This window comes from Pelecanus crispus, chromosome 12 (assembly GCF_030463565.1).
Source record: "Pelecanus crispus isolate bPelCri1 chromosome 12, bPelCri1.pri, whole genome shotgun sequence".
NCBI lineage: Eukaryota > Metazoa > Chordata > Aves > Pelecaniformes > Pelecanidae > Pelecanus > Pelecanus crispus.
In genome coordinates this window covers 7000101-7021590 of record NC_134654.1, presented here as the reverse complement: position 1 = coordinate 7021590, position 21490 = coordinate 7000101, and the positions used below count along the sequence as shown (strand labels likewise).

General features: G+C 38.9%; 1 protein-coding gene across 8 annotated transcripts; it reads left to right on the top strand.

Moving 5' to 3' along the window:
- The first annotated feature begins 3829 nt into the window (after positions 1-3829).
- On the top strand, positions 3830-19834 carry RABGEF1 (RAB guanine nucleotide exchange factor 1). 8 transcript variants are annotated; one of them, XM_075719386.1, is made up of 11 exons: positions 3830-4000; positions 4975-5160; positions 7941-8107; positions 9139-9258; positions 11406-11426; positions 12349-12518; positions 14105-14186; positions 15002-15134; positions 15554-15645; positions 16014-16270; positions 17299-19834. In XM_075719386.1, exons 2-11 carry the CDS (start codon positions 4982-4984, stop codon positions 17695-17697), a joined length of 1620 nt encoding a protein of 539 aa, XP_075575501.1. In that variant the 5' UTR covers positions 3830-4000; positions 4975-4981; the 3' UTR covers positions 17698-19834. The 8 variants fall into 8 exon arrangements, with proteins under 8 accessions (XP_075575501.1, XP_075575503.1, XP_075575502.1 ...); XM_075719388.1 differs by lacking the exon at positions 11406-11426 and having other exon boundaries at positions 12352-12518; XM_075719387.1 differs by lacking the exon at positions 11406-11426.
- The last annotated feature ends 1656 nt before the right edge of the window (positions 19835-21490 follow it).

Genomic DNA, 21490 nt, shown 5'->3' with positions numbered 1-21490 from the left:
GCTTTGATGGAATCCCTTTGTAGATTTAGATGTATCCTTATTGCTTCCCATGAGAAACTGGGGCTCCCGAGACCTGAAACTGAAAATCCTTGAAAACTAGAATATAGGTTTTATTAAGCGCTGGCATTCGATAAATACTGTTGCACTTTAGGTCAATGGAAAACATTTCTTTAAAAAAACCCCAAACCCACGCTTTCTTCTTTCTTCCGCTCTCCCCTGATCCCACCGGCTGACCTTAACGCTTTGGTTCTTTTTCTTTTATAATACTTGTAACAAAATGCATGTTTCCTGTGTCTTAACTGTTTCTGCATTTTCTTTAGTAAATCTTCAAAGACGGATTGAAGTATGTGACTTGGGGGAAAGTGATGTGGCTCTCTGCCAGCAGTATTTTGCAGAAAAGTTGGTTTTTCTGGTTTTGGTTCAGATGTCTGCTTCCATGACTGTGGTAACCGAAACCCTGTACTGTTTGCACATATGTTTTCACTTGCAGCTTCGACAGAGTCACAGAGGAACTGTCGGGCAGACGGCTGGTTTATCCTTCCTAAAAATAAAAATTATGTGAATTTCCATTTTCTGAAGTAAGAGCTATGGTCTATTGGATATTCTTCTTGCATGACAAACTTGATAGGAAAAATGTAGGGGTGTGAGCAAGGGATGAGAAACCTCTGAGTTGGTATTGCACTTTTTAAAAAAAGTATTTGCTCTAAGTAGACGGGTGCTCAAATACTGCTGAATAAAAAGAAAAAATTTAGATGAGTCTAGGTACAAGAAGAAAAATGTGATGATAGGAAGATCTATTCAAGAGCTTCAGAATACATTGCATTAAGACAAGTAAAAAGCTAATTTTGAATTAAAGAACAGTGGGGTTTTTTTCCGGATGCTAGACATCGTAACAAAGTTAAATATTCTAATGTTTATGAAAAAGCTACAGAAGGAGACCCGATCTGTCATTAGAGACCTTTGATGCGCAGCCCTTCAAATACAGCTAACGTGACGTGCATTGTTTGCCTCATCTACCAACGGCTCACAAGTATTCATCTGCTCTTGATATCACTGCAGTTTGGAAAAATAAAGCTCGACATCTAGAACAGCATGGAAGGATGTAGCCAGAGGCAGATGATGTTACAGCTCGAAGTTAGTATGCTGTCAGGCCGGGTGGGTACCAGCCTGGGAATGCATGTGGCTGTAAGACAAGATGCTCTTTGGTGTCCATACAGGCTAGTCCTCTGTTAGCTCTGGTACGAATACGCTGATTGCCAGCAATGGGACAGCTTTCCATGTTGTAGTTGTGCAGAATAAATCCACTTTTGCAGCCATGACGTAACAGTACATGTTAGCGGTGATCCTCTAAGGAACCTCTCCTGGTTTCGGCTGGAATAGAGTTAATTTTCTTCCTAGTAGCAGGCATAGCGCTGTGTTTTGGATTTAGTAGGAGAAGAATGTTGATAACACACTGGTGTTTTAGTTGTTGCTAAGTACTGCTTATGCTAGTCAAGGACTTTTCAGCTTCCCATGCTCTGCCAGGTGCACAAGAAACTGGGAGGGGGCACAGCCAGAATAGTTGATCCAAACTTCCCAAAGGGCCATTCCATACCATATGGCGTCATGCGCAGTATATAAACTGGGGGGGTTGGCCGGGGAGCAGCGATCTCTGCTCGGGGACTGGCTGGGTATCGGTCGGCGGGTGGTGAGCAATTGCATTGTGCATCCCTTGCTCTGTATATTATTATTATCATTATCATATTATTATCATTACTATTTTACTTTATTTGAATTATTAAACTGTTGTTATCTCAACCCAGGAGTGTTTCTCACTCTTACTCCTCCGATTCTCTCCCCCATCCCATCGGGGCAGGGGGAGTGAGCGAGCGGCTGCGTGGTGCTTCGCTGCTGGCTGGGGCTAAACCATGACAGAACCGCACACACGGTGTGTTTGGTGGAGCTTGAAGACTGTGATCATAGAAAGGGGTTGAGTGTCTTCCATTTTTCCATCTCAGAGGAAAACGGGAGGGAAGACACTTTTACTTGCAAATAAGTAACAAGAGACTACTAAGAGGCTACTAAGAGACCTGCTTTGCTTGCTCCAGGGAAAGCTGCTGAACTTTGACACTGAACAGAACCTTATTTTTAGTTCTAATCTACACAGAGGGCTAGCTGGATGCCAAAGGTAATTGTGGCTCTAGTATGTGGTTAAAGCTCTGTGGATACAGAAAGCTAGTTTCTGTGCGTCTGTATAGAGCTAGTAAAAGTACACAATTGGCATAGAAACAGAGTATGCTGTTAAACTTCCAGAAAACAAGATCTTGATGCGGGATAGAAGCAAGGTCATGTATTTCATTCTACACCTTTAGTTTCCAAAAAATCTTGAGTGTCTGAAGCACGGTGCTTTTGAATAACAGCAGACGCCTGCATTGGTGAAATTAGCCTACAGACTGCAGCTGCAAAACTGTTGTGGCTTCCTCCAGTGTAGTGGGTGATAGGTCAGGGATGTTATTTCCTTGGGTGATAAAGATCAGTGTAAAATTTCTCTGAAGTTTGTGTTATGAAAATGTTTTTACCTGTTGTGTCTTTATAGCTCCCTGTAGTTTACAAGGAAAACATTCAGGCTGATCAGCTTTACCATTGATGGCAATATGGAAACATTTTATGCATGGTGGTGTGTTTGTTTTTTTTTCTAGTACCACCACCTGCAGTAGAAGTTTCTAATCAAAATGCTGCTGCAGCTTCTGTTTTTAGGAAGTGGTCTTTAAACTGGATCAGGAGCAACTAAAGAGTTTCAAGCTTTTGCTTCCCCATTCTTTTCAGAACTGGTGATAAAGGGCATGTGTGGTGCTGTTTCCAAATACTGCCAACATGCAATTTCCGTCCCAGGCTGTGCAGTTGACAAACATTTGATGTTTCATTTCTGGTCTGCCAGATAGGTTGTCAGTCAGCAGATCTGTGTACTATTATAGTCAACATAAAGACCTTACTTGAGGAATCAGAAAATGAAGATAGTACAGAAACCAAAAGATTTTTGTGAAGGCAATGTACTTATTTTCCCCTGTTAATTTGTCCATATGGGAATGAAGTAAAGCACGCTCAAATATTTAAGATCTAGTTGTTTTTTTTCATTTTGCTTTGCAGAAGAGTATTAATGTCTGTTTAACTGTCAGATGTTTCTGTGGGAAAGAAGAGAGTATTCAGCTGCTTTTCCTCTATATAAATGAGAAAATGTATCTTTATAAACGATGCCATTAAGAAACTGATTCCCTTAATATACAGGTCTCTACAATGAAACTGTTTTTAGATTATTTTTAGAAACTCATGACTTCTTTCAAAGATAGAAAAGATATTAGTGGAAGGAGTCTTAATACTTACATAGATAAGATGGAATATTTAATTTGTTCCCCCTCAGAGAAAATCTCATGTGTTTCCCCGTTACTTTACTTAAAATAACTTGTTTAGATTAATGGGAAATGTTAAATATTATCAATCTTTTAAAATGGTTGATCTTGTATAATTCAGCTTGGAACAAAGTAGCTGTTACTTCCTAGAGTAGAAAACTATCTTTGGTGTGGTGACAGTTGTGCATGTCACATCTTTTGCTGGCTGACCCAGGGAAGAGTTTGGGGCTCTTTCTGACACTGTTGAGTGCAAGAGCTTCCAGGGGTGAGTAACCTTTGTTGGGCAGAAGCATGACCAACCGGAGAGCCAGATTCCTCAAACATATGAACTTAGGGGTTATTATGAATCTTGGGGGAAAAACAAGATTACTCTGACCATTACTGATGTTCTTTAATTGAAGAAAAATGCTTTTCATCTTGCTTTCCATACATTGCACCTCAATGTGTGTTCTGTTTTCCTTGTATGATCTTCAGTAATGTGCTGGAGAGGAGGGCAGGGTCTTCAAACTGCAGGGCAGTGTTCGTTTAAAAATCTTCTGGTTTTCCTGTTAGAGGAAGAAGTGCTAGGAGTACCTTTGGTTACGAATGTGAGAGCAAGAAACCGAACTGCTAAGGTACTGGATTTGGTGACCAAGACCTGCTTTCCAATGCCATGCTGTGATATTTCTAGTGTCTGTGTATGTCAATATTGCAATCCAGATGTCAATGTTCTAATATGCGGACCTTAAACTTGCTAGTGCTGGTGATCCTGTGCTGCTTTTCTCCTAAAATGAATCCAGCATTTAGAATTAGAATGAAGTAGTTGAAATGCCCTTGGGAGCAAGCTGGCATGTGGGATGGTTTCTGTCAAGCAAAAAAAGAAAGGGGAGGGCTGGATTGTTGGAAGACAGGCTCTGCACAGTGGTAGCATAGACATGAAAATAAATCTTTTTGTTGCAGTCACTATATATAAATTCTATAGGGCTGTGCTTTATGCAGATGCTCACCTTAACCGTGAAGTAACTTGAGTACTGAAGGAAATGGAGGCGCATCTCATCTCTGTTAATGTACACTGCTGAGTTAGCTGTGACACTTCACTGTGCTGTGAAGACGTATTCTTCGAGGCCAAAGATACATTATCTAAAGTCTCACTAGTGTGATTCTTTGCAGAGACAGTCTCAGCCTGAATACAGACCTATTTACATTTTGTCTCTTACTCAGCTTGCTTCTTTTTGGTGGTGACTAACTTTCTGTATTTCTTTTTTTTCCTCCATTGCTTTGTGCCTCTGCGACTGCGCTGGTGAGATCAGAGAATTGTGCCTTTTTCCACATGTGTATGTAGCTGTATGACTGGTGCTGCTGGCTTGCTTTCCAGGCCAGCTGTCTAGTACTGTTTGCAGGTTAAAGATATGCAAACATATGCTAATGCTGCAGTTGGCTCTTGGGGCTGTATGGTTATATAACCGTGCCCTTCCTTTATTTTGTTACTATGGAACTCTTCAATAATTAAAACAAGTGACTTCTTTCTAAAAAAACAAGCCTTCAAAAGAAATTGTTTCTAGCAGGCTGTTACCACATTTCTGTCTTTAACCCTTTTCTCTTTAAACAGGAAGAAAATGAACCTGAAATCTGAACGCAGAGGAATTCACGTTGATCAGTCAGAGCTGCTGTGCAAGAAGGGATGTGGTTACTATGGCAATCCTGCTTGGCAGGGATTTTGCTCCAAGTGCTGGAGAGAGGAATACCATAAGGCCAGGCAGAAACAGATTCAAGAGGATTGGGAGCTGGCAGAGCGGTAAAGAGCCCTCTTTCTTCCTTTGTCTTTTACAGTAGGGTGACTTCACTAAATGCTATTCCCGTCTCCCGTTTTCTAGTCCTATGTACTCTGGCTCAGTTGCATCGTAAGTTCTTAAATTTGACCTTTCCAGCAGGAATTAAAATCTGTCTTTTGATGCAAAGATGACTGTTTATGACATTCTAATTTAAAAGGTTTTAAAAGAAAGTCTGCGAAGTGACAAATGTAAACACCCCCACCCTCTCAACAAATACTTTGACCTAATTTGCATACTGAAAGCTGTAATTCTAACTAGTGGTTGGAAGGGTGAAAGTGACAATTTTGATTAAAATGCCTCTGCCTCTGGAGACCACAGTTATTGTCTTGAATATAGCCAGCACAATGGTTTTACATTTCAGCTACTTACTTAAAAAATTTGGTCTGTAGTCATTCTTATAAACTGCAGGGTTAAGCCCAAAAGCATCAAAGCTTTAGTTTTAATAATTCAGGTAATTTTTCTAAGCATGTATTTTCTGCAAAACAGTCTAGTTTTCCTAGTCCAATAAATGCTTGACCCTGAGAATGGGGGTTGGAGGAAATCTATGCTTGAGTGAGAAAGTAAGAGCAGCTACAACTGCTTTTTGTTGGATTTGGGTAGAAAGCAAAAGCATTATCCACTGCCTGAGAAACTGCAAAGCATCCTCTTTTGTACTACAGCTGTCCTTTGTGTTGCTTCCAGGTGTGAGTTACATGACATCTACTCAGAATTAACTGTTTCAGCGTTATGTGAATTCTTGAGATGGAGGCGCATCTAGCTGTGTACTAAGAGTTGATTGGCAGTTGACTTGAGCTGGCTGAGGTGTTTGTTCGTATTGCACAGATTCTCTACATAGGCTTACCTTAATGTATTAGAGATGTACCAGAGCTCTAGGAAAAAGTGCAAATGACTGAGACACATGTCTGCACTTGAGTCTGGAACCTGTGGTGAACTTGAGTTTACCTAGTGATACGTTAACCAAGGTCATTGGGAGGAAAAAAAAAAAGAGGAGGCATTAAGTGCGGTGTTTGCATCGGCTTGCCTGAAGGTGACATCTGTGGAAGCTCTCCAAACTTGAGTTGGGTCCAAACTCACGGTTATGGTTTGGAAGCCCCAAGTTTTCTGGTATCTAACCCTAGACCCTCTTACCTTAGGCCTTGAAGTAGTTTGTTTGTTTGTTTTTCAAGTTCTCTTTACTGTCTGGCACTGGAACAGATTAACTGCAAAGACAAGCAGAGGGAAGTGCTTGAAACCTTTTCTAGCCTAATCAGAAGGTGCCAGATAAGCTGTTGAGTACAGTACAGAGGACATGTCACTTTTTCCTCTGCCATAAATTTGGCTTAAACAGTTATAAGGACTTCAGCATTACTAGAGCAGATAGTTATGCTGTCAGTCTTATAACATGGATGTACAATAAAATAGGGCATTTAAGGAATTCTTCAATAAGTAACTCTTCAGTAGGGAGATGCTAAAGGAACAGATAAGCTGTGATTGTTTGCTGTAGTGAACAGACAGGCTTGTCAGCACAGATAAGACACAGTTCCTGCCTCAAGAGATTACAAATGCAAGACCATTTATGGTCCATCCTGAGCTGGATGGATTTTTAAAGAAAATTGCTCAACCTTTTGGCATCTTGAAGGGCAATATAATTTAACCTATTTTAATCCTCCTGCACAGGAAGAAAAGCAGCCATTGAAGGATTAGTATGTTTGCCCTTCCCTGCTTTGTACATGTAGATTAAAAGATGGGCTTGGTCTTTGCAAAGTACCCATCAGTGTGGCAGTGATTTGCCTCACTCATTCAATCAAGCGTATGTATTACCAAGACTCTGAAAACAGATTATGACAACAGTAATGTCTCGCAAAATATTTCTGAGATTGTAACAGGGTATTTCGCTTGCTCAGCTGTGAGCCGTGGTTTTTATCTTCAGTAAGATGGTAAAGGATTGCCTGCAGTAATAGGTGGTGAAACTCGGGAACAGGATGTAGGGAGGAAGGTGACTGAATCAACTATTGGAAGTGCTCCCGCAGTCTTTCCCTTCACCTCTGCCTTTGTAGAATTCAGGGCTGTGGCAGCTGAGGGAACTGGGGTTGTTTAGCCTGGAGAAGAGGAGGCTGAGGGGAGGGAGACCTTATCGCTCTCTGCAGCTACCTGACAGGAGGGTGTAGTGAGGTGGGTGTTGGTCTCTTCTCCCAAGTAGTTAGTGATAGGACGAGAGGAAATGGGCTCAAGCTGCCCCAGGGGAGGTTTAGGTTGGAAATTAGGAAAAATTTCTTCACAGAAAGGGTAGTCAAGCATTGGAACAGGCTGCCCAGAGAGGTGGTGGAGTCACCATCCCTGGAAGTGTTCAAAAAATGGGTAGATGTGGCACTTTGGGACATGGTTTAGTCTAGTCTACCCTTGATTGGTTTAGTGTGGACTTGGTAATGTTAGGTTAATGGTTGGACTGGATGATCTTAAAGGTCTTTTCCAACCTAAACGATTCTATGAGGGGAAGGTGACCATGATTATATTTGTCTCCTCCCTTTTGACCTTACTATTTAATCTTCCCTGGCCATCGTAAGCTTTCCCTCACTTTCACCATTACAACATGGAAAGAGTGGACTTAATGTACTGAAGGCAGTTGTGGTAGGAAGCAAGAAATGAAGATGGGTATAGAGGAGAATTAGCATGTCAAATGAGTAATTAATTTATTGCACAGGAAATTAGCTTGTTTGTGCTGGTTTTAAGCACCTTAATTAGACCTACGTTTTCCTACTTCCAGGCTTCAGCGTGAAGAGGAAGAAGCGTATGCCAGTAGTCAGAGTACCCAAGGGGCGCAGTCACTGACCTTTTCAAAATTTGAAGAAAAGAAAACCAATGAGAAAACACGAAAGGTCACTACTGTCAAGAAGTTCTTCACTGCCTCTTCCAGAACAGGAGCTAAGAAGGGTAACTTTCTCCTTTGCTTTTAATGGTTCTGTATGACATGTTAACTTAAAAAGTATTTTTGATAGATGTATTGTACTAAGAGGCAGAGTAATGCTCTGTGACTTGACTTTAAAAAGTTGGAGAGCAGTATGTGAAGTCTTACTGAAAACACAGAAAAACATAAGCTTTTGGGTGATGCCAAACAATCTTTTAAATAGAGCATTGCACTTCTAAATCTGTGGCTGTGTTTGTGTTAGTTATGCAGGAACACTTCCACTAAAGTGTAGTATAAACGTATTCGTGGTGGTGGTCTACCACTGCACTGCTGAGTGGAACTATCTTGGTTGTATGATGCATGTTTCTTGCTAGATTCATGCACCAACCATAGTGTGGCACTGTGGGTTAGGACTTGAAGGGGAACTATTCCTGAAGAAAGCAGGAGAAAAGGTACTGGCTGTCAGTCACCTCAAACAAACGGATATGTCTAAGTGTGATAGAAATGCTGATGTAAAATACCAGATGATGCTGCCATAATGGATCGCTTCAGCAGCTTTCACAGAAAAAATGGAATGTGTAAGCAGGGTGCCTTTACATGAAAATAAATGTGAAAGGAAACTTGTAGTGTTTATGTGTATGTGGGTTGTGAATATCAAGTTTGTGGTTGGCTGAATGTTCATTCTACAGCATGTGTTACAAGTAAGAATGATTAATGGCACTGATGTCTTTGCATAGCAATAGCTTACATGGGCAAAAACTGGAAAATGCTAGACTGTGGAGGAGGCATTCCAGAAGAAAAAGCAACATTAATGTATCTTAGCCTTATAGATGATGCATTTCCTTAGTAAGAAGTTCTAAATGTGCCTGGATTTCATTTTAGAATTTGTCTTGGTGCATGGGCAGCAGCCAGCTAAATGAGGCATTCAGCTATGTATCAAGAACTTTTTTTACATTCATTCTTCTTACTTTCCGTATTTTCTTTTTTTATCCCATTCACCATCTCTCCTGATGTGCTCCTGCTCTTGGTGTCTTGCTTGCTTTTGCATTTATTTCAGTGGCTCAAGAGAAAATCGTTAAGCAAGGACAGCTTGGGAGGGAGCGAAATGCTGATAACATTCTCAGGGATTTGAAGGAGATTTTTACTCCCTCCTGGGAACTGGCTTCCCCTACTGAAGGTAATGCAGTACAGCTTGAGCAAGCTGGCTGCTTGATTTTAGTAAGCTTATTTCTTAGCTGGGCTTTGCAAAATACAAACTAGGGTTGTGCCAGTTGTAACGTGCTGTTGAATATGAAGATGACAAAAAAAGCAAGTCTAGCATCTTGAAGTGAACTTGAATCTCTAAACCAATTCTTTGCTTTTTGGTAGGGAGAGTATAGGAATAGAGCTGAAGCTTCTTTGAGCTCTACCTTAGCGTGACATCTGAAGAATTATGCAGTTTCAAAAAAAAGAAGAATTTTATAAGGAGTAGCTAGATCTTGTGCTGCTTCATATTTTTATCAAAAAATAATTCCAGGTTGCCATTATAAATCTGATTATAAGTTGAAACTACATCAGTTTAATAGTTCACACTTCAAGAACTTGTGCATTCTCAAAACATCTCCAGATGTTTGTTATATTAGTCAAGAAGACAATTTCAAATCAAGAGAAGACATACTTGTTTCATTTAAACTAAAGGATGCCAAAACCCTTGATGCAAACAATTTCAGGATCTTGTCCTGTGTTATTTGTTTGCAATTCTGATGTGTTCTGCTGACTAAAGAAATTTGAAGATGATGTACCATTTTTTATTTTGCAAATTATATGAAGATGATGAATGGGGGGGGTGGTAGAGCTAATGACAACACTTTTTTTATATTCTTTACTTGACTCAGATCCATGACCATGGCACAACCATAGTGAATCACTGGAGTGCTAATGTTCTGCTGTGACAACTAGCATTTTTGTAGAATGCCTTGAGAAAGATTTTAATGTTAATAGTGTTTATTCTTTGTAAAGGTGATCCTTTCTTAACTCTTCCCATACTCTTTATTTTGGCATATCTCCTCTACTAGGTTCTCTTTAACTTGTTCAGATGGAATTTCTTTTCTGTAATCAGCTGCTTCTTAGTTAGACTTAATTCTTTCAGCGTACATGACAAAGTTGAAAATACTTTGTTGCTGAAAGTACATTTGTTCCTGCAGTCCTTAGTAATCAGTGCATATTGTACAGATTCATTTTCCTTAAATCAGGATTTCAATGCAAAGATTAACAAAGTTGCAACATTTCTGAGTGACTACATGTAGTTCTTGGTGTGACTCATTAAAAAGACAGTTCATTCTAACATTCAATTTTTTTAATGCCTACATTAACAGTAATCTGCCTCAGTTGACTACATCTCTCTAGTAACTAAAAAATAATCTGTTTTCAATTTGTGACTGAACAAATCATATTCATATTCCTTAAGGTCAAATAGCAGAATGAGGTTCATTATTTTTATAATACAGTGAACTCAGCGTTGAAATAAGTAAATAAATCTTCAGCCATTCCTTGAAATGAAGTCAGTAATTAATTGTGGGGAAAAAAATATTATAATTCTACCCTTTCAAAAGTGTACCCGCTTTCTTTGTTTATTATTTCAAAACTATGTTCTCTTCTTACTGGTTATGTAATATTAAATGTGACAAATTTAGATCAACATGTAGTAATGGTTGCCGTTCAGCCTGAATACTGTACAGGCATTCTACTTTGAATGTTAGGTATAAAGAAGGTTGGAGGAAATCCCCACTGGAAGAAGTGTTCTGGTGTAACTAGAAAGGAGATTGATTTGCACTTTTTATCTTGATTGCTACAGTTGGAATGTAAATATTTGTAAAACCTTTTCCATTCTTACCAGTTAAATACCATAAATGTTCTAATGGTACCTGACCAAATTATCCAGAGAAGGTTATGTTGAAGTGTAGAGGTCCGAATGAGTCCTGTGCTTTGGTCAAATGATCAGTGTTTGTTAGTCACTGGATCATACAGCTTTGAATTTAGTATAGTGCTGGATCTCCTTAAAAGCAAAAAACAACCACCAAACAAAAATCCTCTGATAAGCTACCTCAAGTTCAAATTAAACATACCAATTTAAATATACTAATCTCATTTATTTCCTTTTATTTTGGAGTTCTGCATGTATGCTTATTGAAACAAGGATTTTTTTTTTTTGTTGTGCATGTTAGTATTTTCAGATTGAAAGAAATGTTTGTATCATGTTGATCATGAACGTTTTCTGTCTCTTTGCTGCTTGCTTTTCATCATGTTCACTTACATCATCTCTGTTCAATCCTTCATTTTGAGCAGTGTTGGCTGGCAAGTTGAAAGGTGGGTGAACTAAACTTGGGTGGTGAAGGTATTGGATCAGTACAATTAACTTGCAACGTATACCTTGGAAAATCAGATGTGTTTGTGTGGAAAAACCCTGTGGTTGCAGCTTTATAAACTTGCATCCAGTGCTGTGTGCAGTCTGCAGTCTGTGTTCCTACCTCCTTCTTGAGTGCCAAGCAAATTCTTCCTTGAACAGACGCAGTGCTTCTGCTCTTGCTGAAACACAAATGGCCAAGTTCTCATTTACACTGCAGGCAGGATTCTGTGGCATCTGCTGCCTAGCCAAAGAAGGGCTGCTGCGTTTGCACCAACCTCATGCTCCCATTCCTTGTCTTGTGCTGTTGATGATGCTCCTGTGACCTGCTAGGAAGCCAGCTTGGGGAGCTGATCAAGCTGAAAAATAACCCCATATGAAACACCAATTTCTGACTAGGACTGCCCCGCACTACTACTCCCTGAGCTAGTTCATGAGCCAGTTGAATGAATACTTGTGTTGGTGCAAGCAAAGGAGCAGGAATGTGAGTAAAGGTGAGGGAGAATGGAAAAGGGACTGCTCCGTTATTCTAAACTGCTGCAGAATCCCATCTGGAAGCCTTGACCGTATATGGAGATATTTTACCTGGGAATGAAAATGCAAGACACTGGAAAACACACCCATGTTACAGTAATTTGCTGATATAAAAAGGCCGTTAGTGTAAATGGGTATGCGGCTATCAATGTTTCACTTCAGTGGAATACTTGGTTTCCTAGAGTTCTGTTTAATAATATCCAGCATTTCACTGGTAAAGCTTGAGGAATAAATGCTTATTCATCTACACAGTTGGAAAAAAAAACCCTGAAATTTTAATACACATTAAATGCTTCCTGAATTCATCCATCAGTGTAACAAATCTAATCTGATGTGCCCAAATTTTCCCAGCAGAGATCCAAGAAGCCAAGGCTCCCAGCCCTTCTATAAACAGGCAGGCTAGCATCGAGACAGATCGAGTATCCAAGGAATTTATTGAATTTCTCAAGACATATCATAAACCTGGACAAGATATCTATAAGCAATGTAAACTATTTTTGGACACAATGAATCATAAAAGGGTAAGTTTTGCATGCCTTTTACATAAATAAAATGGGGAAATTAGGGAGAGATGGAGAAAAATGCTGCTCTTCCAGCAGTTTGGTTTTTATATATTGTATACAGGAGTCTTCAGCTGATATGCTTAGTCAAATGAAGATCTAGCAGCAGTCTCAAATTCTGAATGCCTTCCTTTTTGGTATGGGTATGTGACCAAAGAAACCCTCAAACCCCAGTATCTCGGCTGTCTTGAGAGAACTTCCCTTTGCATCCTGAATAAATTAGTTCTGAAAGATGAAATGTCTGTTGAACAAACAATTTTCTAGATAAGTATGACCTGTGGAAATGATAATATATTACATAATGAGTTTTTAGATATCTTAAGTCTAAAAAGTTATAATACAGTATCAAACCACCTGTCTCCTTTTCTTTGGGGAAGGGGAACCTGACTGTGGGTTTTTTTGTTTTTGGTGGGTTTTTTTAATATGGAATAAGGGTTACATCTTCATTCTCCATATAAGAATTTAATGTTCTTGAAATATCAATGTGTCTGTAGTGCCACCTATGGTTGAAATCAGTCAGTATTCAACACACTTCCCCCACCCCCCAACCTTTCCTATTTGGTATGTAGTTACTCAAATTATATCCTCAAATTGGACTGGAAATTAAAGGGAGTTTTGATGGAATCTTACACTTTGAAAACATCTTGAAGTGGTTTTTTTTTTTTTCCTTTTAGAACTGATTCATTCTGAGCATAGAGTTTGTGAAAATAGTGTGGTGGTGTTATTGGTTATAAACATGGAATGTACTCTCATTTCCTGGTTCCTTGATAGTTTGTGCTAGTCAAAAAGAAGTCTTTCTCAAAACGTACAATTTGCTACACATAAACCAGGCCTAAAATGCAGCACTGTCATCAGAGCTGAGACTGTTCAGGGTAACTGTAGTTTTTGGCCTTAAAGAATTCAGAAACTAAGTTGTCTCTCCATTTTTTTTTTTTTAACGTATGGTTTTATGGTGCCATTTAATGGTGAAAAGTGACTTGAAAAGTGACTTGATCTGTAAAGTTAATCTTAACCCTTCAAACCTCCAGTGTTCTTCAGTAGCTCAGTTAATGCTCAAAAGACAATGTTGTTTTGCAAATAACATTGTGAATATATTTCATAGTAACTTTATCATTAGAAGTGTTTACTGTATAAATATTCCTTCAAATATATGATTTATGTTCTTGGTTTTTTGGTATACTGTATATCATCTTTTAAAAAGTTATAGACCCAAAATTGGGAGCAAGGATTCTGCTTAATAGTCTACATTATTTTGTCACCGTTACTCAGGGATGTGTCTGGGGAAAATGGCATTGCATCTGTCCAATTCCATTGCTAATACACATCTGTTCAGCAAATAAACATGTCTTTCACATGTTAAAGAGCCAGTATGTCTTGGTTTCTCATATTTTTTAATATAATTTAGCCAACATAAACACCTCTGACGATATATTTGCGTTCTCAGACTGTTACTGCATCTGGACACTTTCCTTAAACAAAAACAAAACATCAGAGGCATTGCTGCCATTTCTTTCACACATGCACACTTAATCAGTTTTCTGTTACAGGACTTAAGTATTGAGGAGCAATCTGAATGTGCCCAGGACTTCTATCAAAATGTAGCAGAGAAATTACAGACACGTTGGAAAGGTATCATGTTCTTCTTCCTCATATCTTACTGCTGAAAAAGTAATGATTTGAGGATAAAGCCTCTTGCATTTTCAAGTAAAAACAAAGCATTCCTAACTAGCTTTCAGAAATGCTGTTAACAAATTCTAGTACCATAGTTAGAACTATTCCCAGCAGCACCAGTTCTATAAAGTTTTGCAGTCTAAATTATTTGGTTTTACAGGTTTTTGTTAAGCTCTCAATTAAATGTGGTTTAGTTGTTTTCATTTCTTGGTTTAAATTCAATACTGTTTGTTTAAAACTGAGGTTGAATGTGTAGCCTCAACCCAATTAACAGGCTGTGAGCCTTACATTACACCGTAATGTACAAGAAGCCTGTGAGAGGGGAGTGTTGCTGTTGTGGACTGCTTTTATGTGCCTGGTATGTAAGTGGCACAGCTTAAACATACCCAGGGATTTTTTTTTTAGATATAAAGAGGAACAGAGGACTTGGAAGTCCTTATTAGATTTATTCTCAAAGTCTTGTGTTTTTGAGAAATATTCATCTAAGCTACAAGCAGCTGAACCTAATGTGTTTCTCAAATGTGCTAAATGAATGCCCTTCATTGTGAACCTGTGCATGTACTTTGGCGTGTCACTGTGGTGTTCTCACCATTATATTTTTACTTCTGCTGTAGAGAGTGAAAATTCTCCAAGTATATCCATTCTTCATTAACCCAGGTTGGCTCAAGTCAGTAGTACTGATTTGGTGATATTAGGACCAAACTGTATTAAATCTTCAAAACAGCCACGGAATAGTTTATTTACTGTATTGGGGTGGGATTTGTACCTTTCAGTGCCCCCTGAAAAAGTTGACAAAGCAATGGATCAGATTGAAAAATACATTATGACTCGACAGTATAAGTATGTCTTTTGCCCTGAAACAACTGATGATGAGAAGAAAGATCTTACTGTCCAAAAGAGAATCAGGTAAGTCTTTGAAAGAAAAATAGTTGAGTAATCCACAGTCCTGTGAAGGAGCTCTGAATCAAGCACATCAAAAATCTTTTGGTGTACATACAAAAATGGGAAGCTTTTTAACCAGAAAGAGTTTAAAACACTTTATTTAAGAAACAGAAGGAATGAATAGAATGAACAATGAAAGCTACTACCCTAGGAAAACTAATTGGTGTGCTTTTGTTAAGTTATAGCAAAAAAAAAAAAAAAAAAAAAAGAAAATATTTTTCCTGGAAATAAATTACCTCAGTGGAATAAACTAGCTTGTAACTGGACTAGTGCCTCATTTACACAAAGCACTTCTTGTGCATTGAATCCAAGAAGCAGCTGGTTTCAAACACCTGAATGTTACTGGCACAGAATGGTTTAACTTTTTTTTTTCCTTGTCGTAGGGCTTTGCACTGGGTAACTCCACAAATGCTGTGTGTTCCTGTCAATGAAGAAATTCCAGAAGTTTCTGATATGGTTGTAAAAGCAATTACAGGTTTGTGAACCATGAAGTTTATATTTACAGCTTTAAATTTCAGATCTCTTGTTCATCGAGATTATTTTCTGCTGTCATCAGAAGGGGGTCCGGGCTTTTAGATTTGCAGTAGTCTTTGTGGTATTGGACTAGTATATCATCTGTGAAGGGGGAATAATTTTTCCATCACAGAAGTGTTTAGGCTTACCTGATCTATTTGAAATACTTGGACTGAACCAAGAGAAGGTTGAATAAGGAGATACTTTTATGGAACATCATGTACCACAGATAAAAATCATGCCATTTTAGTATTGTCTAATAAGTGTCCTACTCATTCAGGTGTCCGATTAATATGGTTTTAATGATTTGAGAACTCTTTTATCTTACAGATATTATCGAAATGGATTCAAAGCGTGTCCCTCGAGACAAATTAGCATGCATCACCAAGTGCAGCAAGCATATATTTAATGCTATTAAAATCACAAAAAATGAACCAGCTTCTGCTGATGACTTTCTCCCAACGCTTATATACATTGTTTTGAAGGGAAACCCACCCCGCCTGCAGTCTAACATCCAGTATATAACACGCTTCTGTAATCCAAGCAGGCTAATGACAGGAGAAGACGGCTACTATTTTACCAACCTGGTAAGCGCAGGAACAGTGTTGAAGTTTTGTACAACAAGACTGTCTTTTATTTGAATGTAGGAATTTCCAGTAAAGGCAAATGCAGCATAACATCGAAGGAAAATTAAAACTACTCTGCAAATAGTGGTTGATGTTACTTAGAGTACAGAAAGCTCTTTTGCTTTATATCTCCTCTCTCTTCCTTCTCTGACCAACCAGTGCTTTGCTTTCTTTATAATATTAAACCGTTTATTTGAACAGTCTGATGCTAAGACTTGGGTATATTTTTATTCTGTAAGGAGATAAGTACTTTCTATTCCTAAAATCCTGAGTTTGGACTCTGCAGATGTTACAGATGCAAAGTTCCCCATTTAAGCCCATGAGAGTTTATCCCTTGAAGGGACTGCAGAACTAGGCCATTAATGTGTGGAGGTAAACAGGCTTTTTAAAGCTTCTGTAGGAGGGATTTATTGGTGTGCTTGCTTGTATTAGAAGTAATGATGATTATGAACTTGGCTTCTCTGCATTTCATCGTAAAGTAATTCTCGAGGGGAAATATGTAGTTGAATGAAATACTTGGAATGTTAAAAATGCCTTTCAGTAGGAGGAGGGCATCCACAGGGTAAGATGGGCATTTGACATTCCTTCAGAAAATGAATAGAGAGCATAGCAGATCTCTGCTGATCAGATTATTAAATATTAATATAGTGCTCTTGTCTAGTTGTCATGTCCTGTTCTTTCTGGTCTCTCACCTCCAAAATGCAGTGACCCTGAGGTCTGCAATGGACATTATCCAGTGAGTCAGAACCGTTCAGCTGAAATGGTGTCTTCCTGTATTATTCTCCAGATTTTGACGACTTCAAACTTTGGGGAGAGGAGAGAGGCATATGAACTGTCCGATATAGTTAGCTCCTGGAAAAGCTCTTTAGGAGCAATCTGTTGAAGCGTAAAATAATTGGTTACTGGTCTAACAGTGGGATTAAAAAAATAGAATGCATAAGTTCCAATCTGTAGCTTGCAATGTTGCTTACTCTCTGTTTTGTTTGTAGTGCTGTGCTGTGGCCTTCATTGAAAAACTGGATGCTCAGTCTTTAAATCTAAGCCAAGAAGATTTTGATCGGTTTATGACTGGTCAGACATCCCCGAAGAAGCAAGAATCTGATGGTTTTTCACCTGATGTGTGCCTGGGTGTTAAGCAAATGTATAAAAACCTAGACCTACTATCTCAGTTGAATGAGAGACAGGAAAGAATTGTCAATGAAGCCAAGAAGCTTGAGAAAGACCTAATAGATTGGACTGATGGAATTACAAAGGAAGTCCAAGATATTGTTGAGAAATATCCATTAGAAATAAAACCAAAAAATCAAGCCTTAGCAGCTATTGACTCTGAAAATGTGGAGAATGACAAGCTGCCCCCACCACTGCAGCCTCAGGTGTATGCAGGATAATTATCAGTGTTAACTTTGAAAAGCATCCTTATTCTCACCTAGTACTATCTGCTACTTGGGAAGGGAAATAAATTTAAGGCTAAAAATCAGATGAGCTTAAATCATTTTTAAAGGTACTTTTTTTTTTGTTAAGTGTAATGAATTGTATTTATTTTAGTCAAGTAGATTTCTATTAGGCTTTTGTGGGTTTTTGAACTGAATTTAAATTTTCTACACAAACAGGTGTAATTTTTAAGCAACACTAGTCCATTGACATCTTTCCTGAAAGCTTCCTTCTAGGCATGCACTTACTTGTTTTTAATAATTAGTTTAACTTAAAGAATTGGAGTTCCAGCAGAAACTTGAAAGGTACCAATGTTAGTCTGAATTTATTCTGTAGCTGTAAAGATGAAATATATATTGTAAAATATGTAAAATTGTAAATAGATTCAAAATCTAATCTCTCGACTGTGCATGACATCTTGTGTATGAGTGAAAATGATGTAAAAGTGTTCATTTTGGCACCTTTCAGTTAAATCACATTGCAGTATAAAGGCAAGTACGTGTTTCAATTCAAAGGCAATGAATGTTTCAGTAAGCTAGATGGTATAACTGATGAATTACAGTCAGAGAGGATATTGTTGTAATGATTCGAAAACTTGACACTCGTCTTGTAATCCGCTTTGTAAAAAAAAAAAAAAGTGCTATTTAAAATATGCCATTTCTTCATGTAAACGTTCTCTCTGCTTTGTCAGGACACCTGATAGCCTTCAGTGGTGCACGAGTGCTGATATTACTACTTTTGAAGAGAATGTTGAGCCAAGCTTCAGAAAGGAAGGAAATATTTTTACTAAAAATTGCATACTGTGGAACAAAAAGGGGGAAGGGAGGAGATAGTCCACGAGTTGCACCAAAAGTGGCTTTCTTTTTCTGGCATTGCCTAGTAATTTCCATCAGGTCTTGATTGCTTTTTTTTGACAATCCTGGTAGATAAATAAGTTCATATAATTAGCAGCTCCTTCTTAGAAGAAGCATGAGCCATTGCTCTGAGCAGAAAAGTGCACTTTATTTTCATGAAACATCTGTCTTCTGATCTTTAGTGGCCCACCTTTAGCAAAGGGAGTTACCTTCCTAAAGTATTGAACATCAAGGTAAATATGGCTTTATGTCACTAAAAGTTTAATTGGTGTATTTCAAGTTAAGAATAATAGCTTATTCCACAATAAGTAACCTCTTGCAATATAACTTTTTTATGCCAGTGAAACATTTTATATATAATTTTAAATATCTTCCAGTTAATCCAGTCTGCCATGACTTTTTTGTGTACCTGAGATATCTAACATAAAGCTACTTAACTTGAACTACTCTTAAGCAATGTTAAATTCTTACCATCAAGGAGGAAAGTACCTACCTCTTTATTATGTTCCACTGCTTTAAAAACACTGCAATTTTAAATTTGCACTGCAATAATTTCAGACCACAACTGTGATTTGTCCCATTTTGTCAGATGTATTTAGCCTTATGAACTATGCACTCCTAGTGTTTCAGAGATAACCAGTTACCCAAAACTCCACTACTGAGGTGAAGCAATGAGCTAATCGGATGATCACAAGAAATTAGATTATTTAATGTATCCATGTGTCACTGCGCCCAAATTGCTTAGAATCTGACCAGTGCTTGCAGTAAATAATACTGCAAAGTCTTTATTTTCCTTTATAAACACTAGGTGCTAATTCTGATATCCAGGTACACAGGTTTTCCTGAGGGAGTAATAAAAAAAAGTGAACTTTTAGCTATTGTGTAAATTGCCATGTTTAAATAAAAGTGTGTACACTATGCCCTTGTTAATGAGTTCCTAAAGATCTCGTCACTGGGTTTTGTTACGCTGTTAATGATTAATGCGAATAGAATTGTGACTGCTTCTGCATTCTCTGTGTTTTGGGAGATAGAATTCTTAGCCATTCAAGTGCAAGTCTAGGTAACAATGTCTTTTTCTTTGCAGAAAGATCATTGTAGTGATTAAGTACTTAACGACTTGCTGGTGCATTTGTAACTAAAGTATCTCTTATTCATATGCCATCTTGTTATCAAGCCACTAAAGTGGGAGTGTTTTCAGCAAACGAATCCTCTGAATCCCCCGAAAGGCAGGTAAGATGGATTTCCATACCCCATCTAAAAGTTAGCAAGCAGGAGCGGTTTGCTCGTAGCCATAGTATAGCCTGAGTGGTAACGACTCTGAGAGCAGCTCTCACATGAACTTGCATTCTAGTGTTTGAGTAACTAGACTGCTTTAAGACCTTCTCAGTATTTTATTAGGCAAGTGATCTGTCCGTAGGTAAACCAGGTAAATAGTTTTGTCTTGCTTAAGGTAGGTCAGTTGCCATGGTAATAACTGCAGAGTAACTTCACAGTGTTTAAAAATTCAGATTAGGCAAGCAGTCATGCACGGGGCACTGTGGGGTGCTGCTCGCTGAGCTGGGAAATTGCAGCGTCAGTTCTGGGCTCTGCATGAGCTGATGAACACTCTAGTAAGCAGTACCAGATGGGCTTGGTACTTGCTCTAGGTACTGGGCATCAGTGTATGGAGATGCTCTGGTCCCACAGGCAAGTTTGGGATAAGATACAGTGAGAGACCCCAGCAATGCAAAAAGTTAGGAAATAGCATCTATGAACAAGTTACTTGTGAACCAGAGAGTTTAATTGAAATACTGTCTTCCAGTGAATTGGAATACAGGCTGCTGTGCTTTGGTGACAGTCACCAAAGTAGGGGTTTTTGCAGCAGCCCACTACTAGTTCTGCATTACTCAAAAAGAGGACTGTGAGCTCGTTACTAGGAATTGGAAGTTAAGTTGTAAACTATTTCTTTGCATGTGAACTACCTGTTTATTTTGCTGTAGTAAAGAACCGGTTTTACAGGAAGTACAGGTTAATTAAACTGTACAATGTCTTTGGTTTCACACAACAATTATGAAATTAAATTGATTCTTCTACCCAGTTATCATCAATGTTTACAAATTCTCTGGTGTATATTCTCTTGTGGCTGGGTATCTCATGCTTAAGGTAGAGAGGCACAGACAGATGCTGATATATATATATATATGTAGCTGTTTAACAGCAATTTGAAAAAAGGGTTAAAATGGTTAAAAGGAGATGAGGCAGTGTTCCATCTGAGAAGGAGCTGAACCTCGGAGGCTCATATGCTATAGCGGCTGTAACACAGGACAAAATGGTTTTGGCACTTCATTTAGGTACCCAGTAGGAGATGAGGTGTCCTTTTGTTTTATCTATAGCCACCGTCCTTTTGTCAGAGATGTGTACATGTGTACTAGTGTATATATGTTTTGTGTTTTTTTTTTTTAATCATCTGAGAGGCTTGCCAAATGTGCTTTGGCACTACCTCCTGCCTTCCAAAAGCCACGGTCAATTAACTAAGTCATTAACTAAGGCGAGTAATTCAGTGCTATCCTGAGACATCTTCGAAGCCAGGGTGATTTCTGACCTAACTGATCCTCAGGAAAATACCGTCGTTTTACCTTTTCAGATACCACAACTCTTGCAGATACTTAGGGCTGCTTTCCTTCCAGCGTGGCCAGCTGCTGCTGGTGGCTCGGGGTGGGTTCGCAGGGTGGGGACCCTGGCTGGAGGCTGCAGGGTGCAGAGCTGGGCGCAGCAGGGTCACGATGGAGCAAGCGCCCAAAGCAGCTGGGCCGTGCTGGGGGGCTGGCAGTGCTGTCGCCTTCCATGGACTCGTGGCCCGCTGCCTCGCTCCCTTCGCTGGATGCCACCGCGAAGAGCCCGGCTCTGCCCTCTGTAC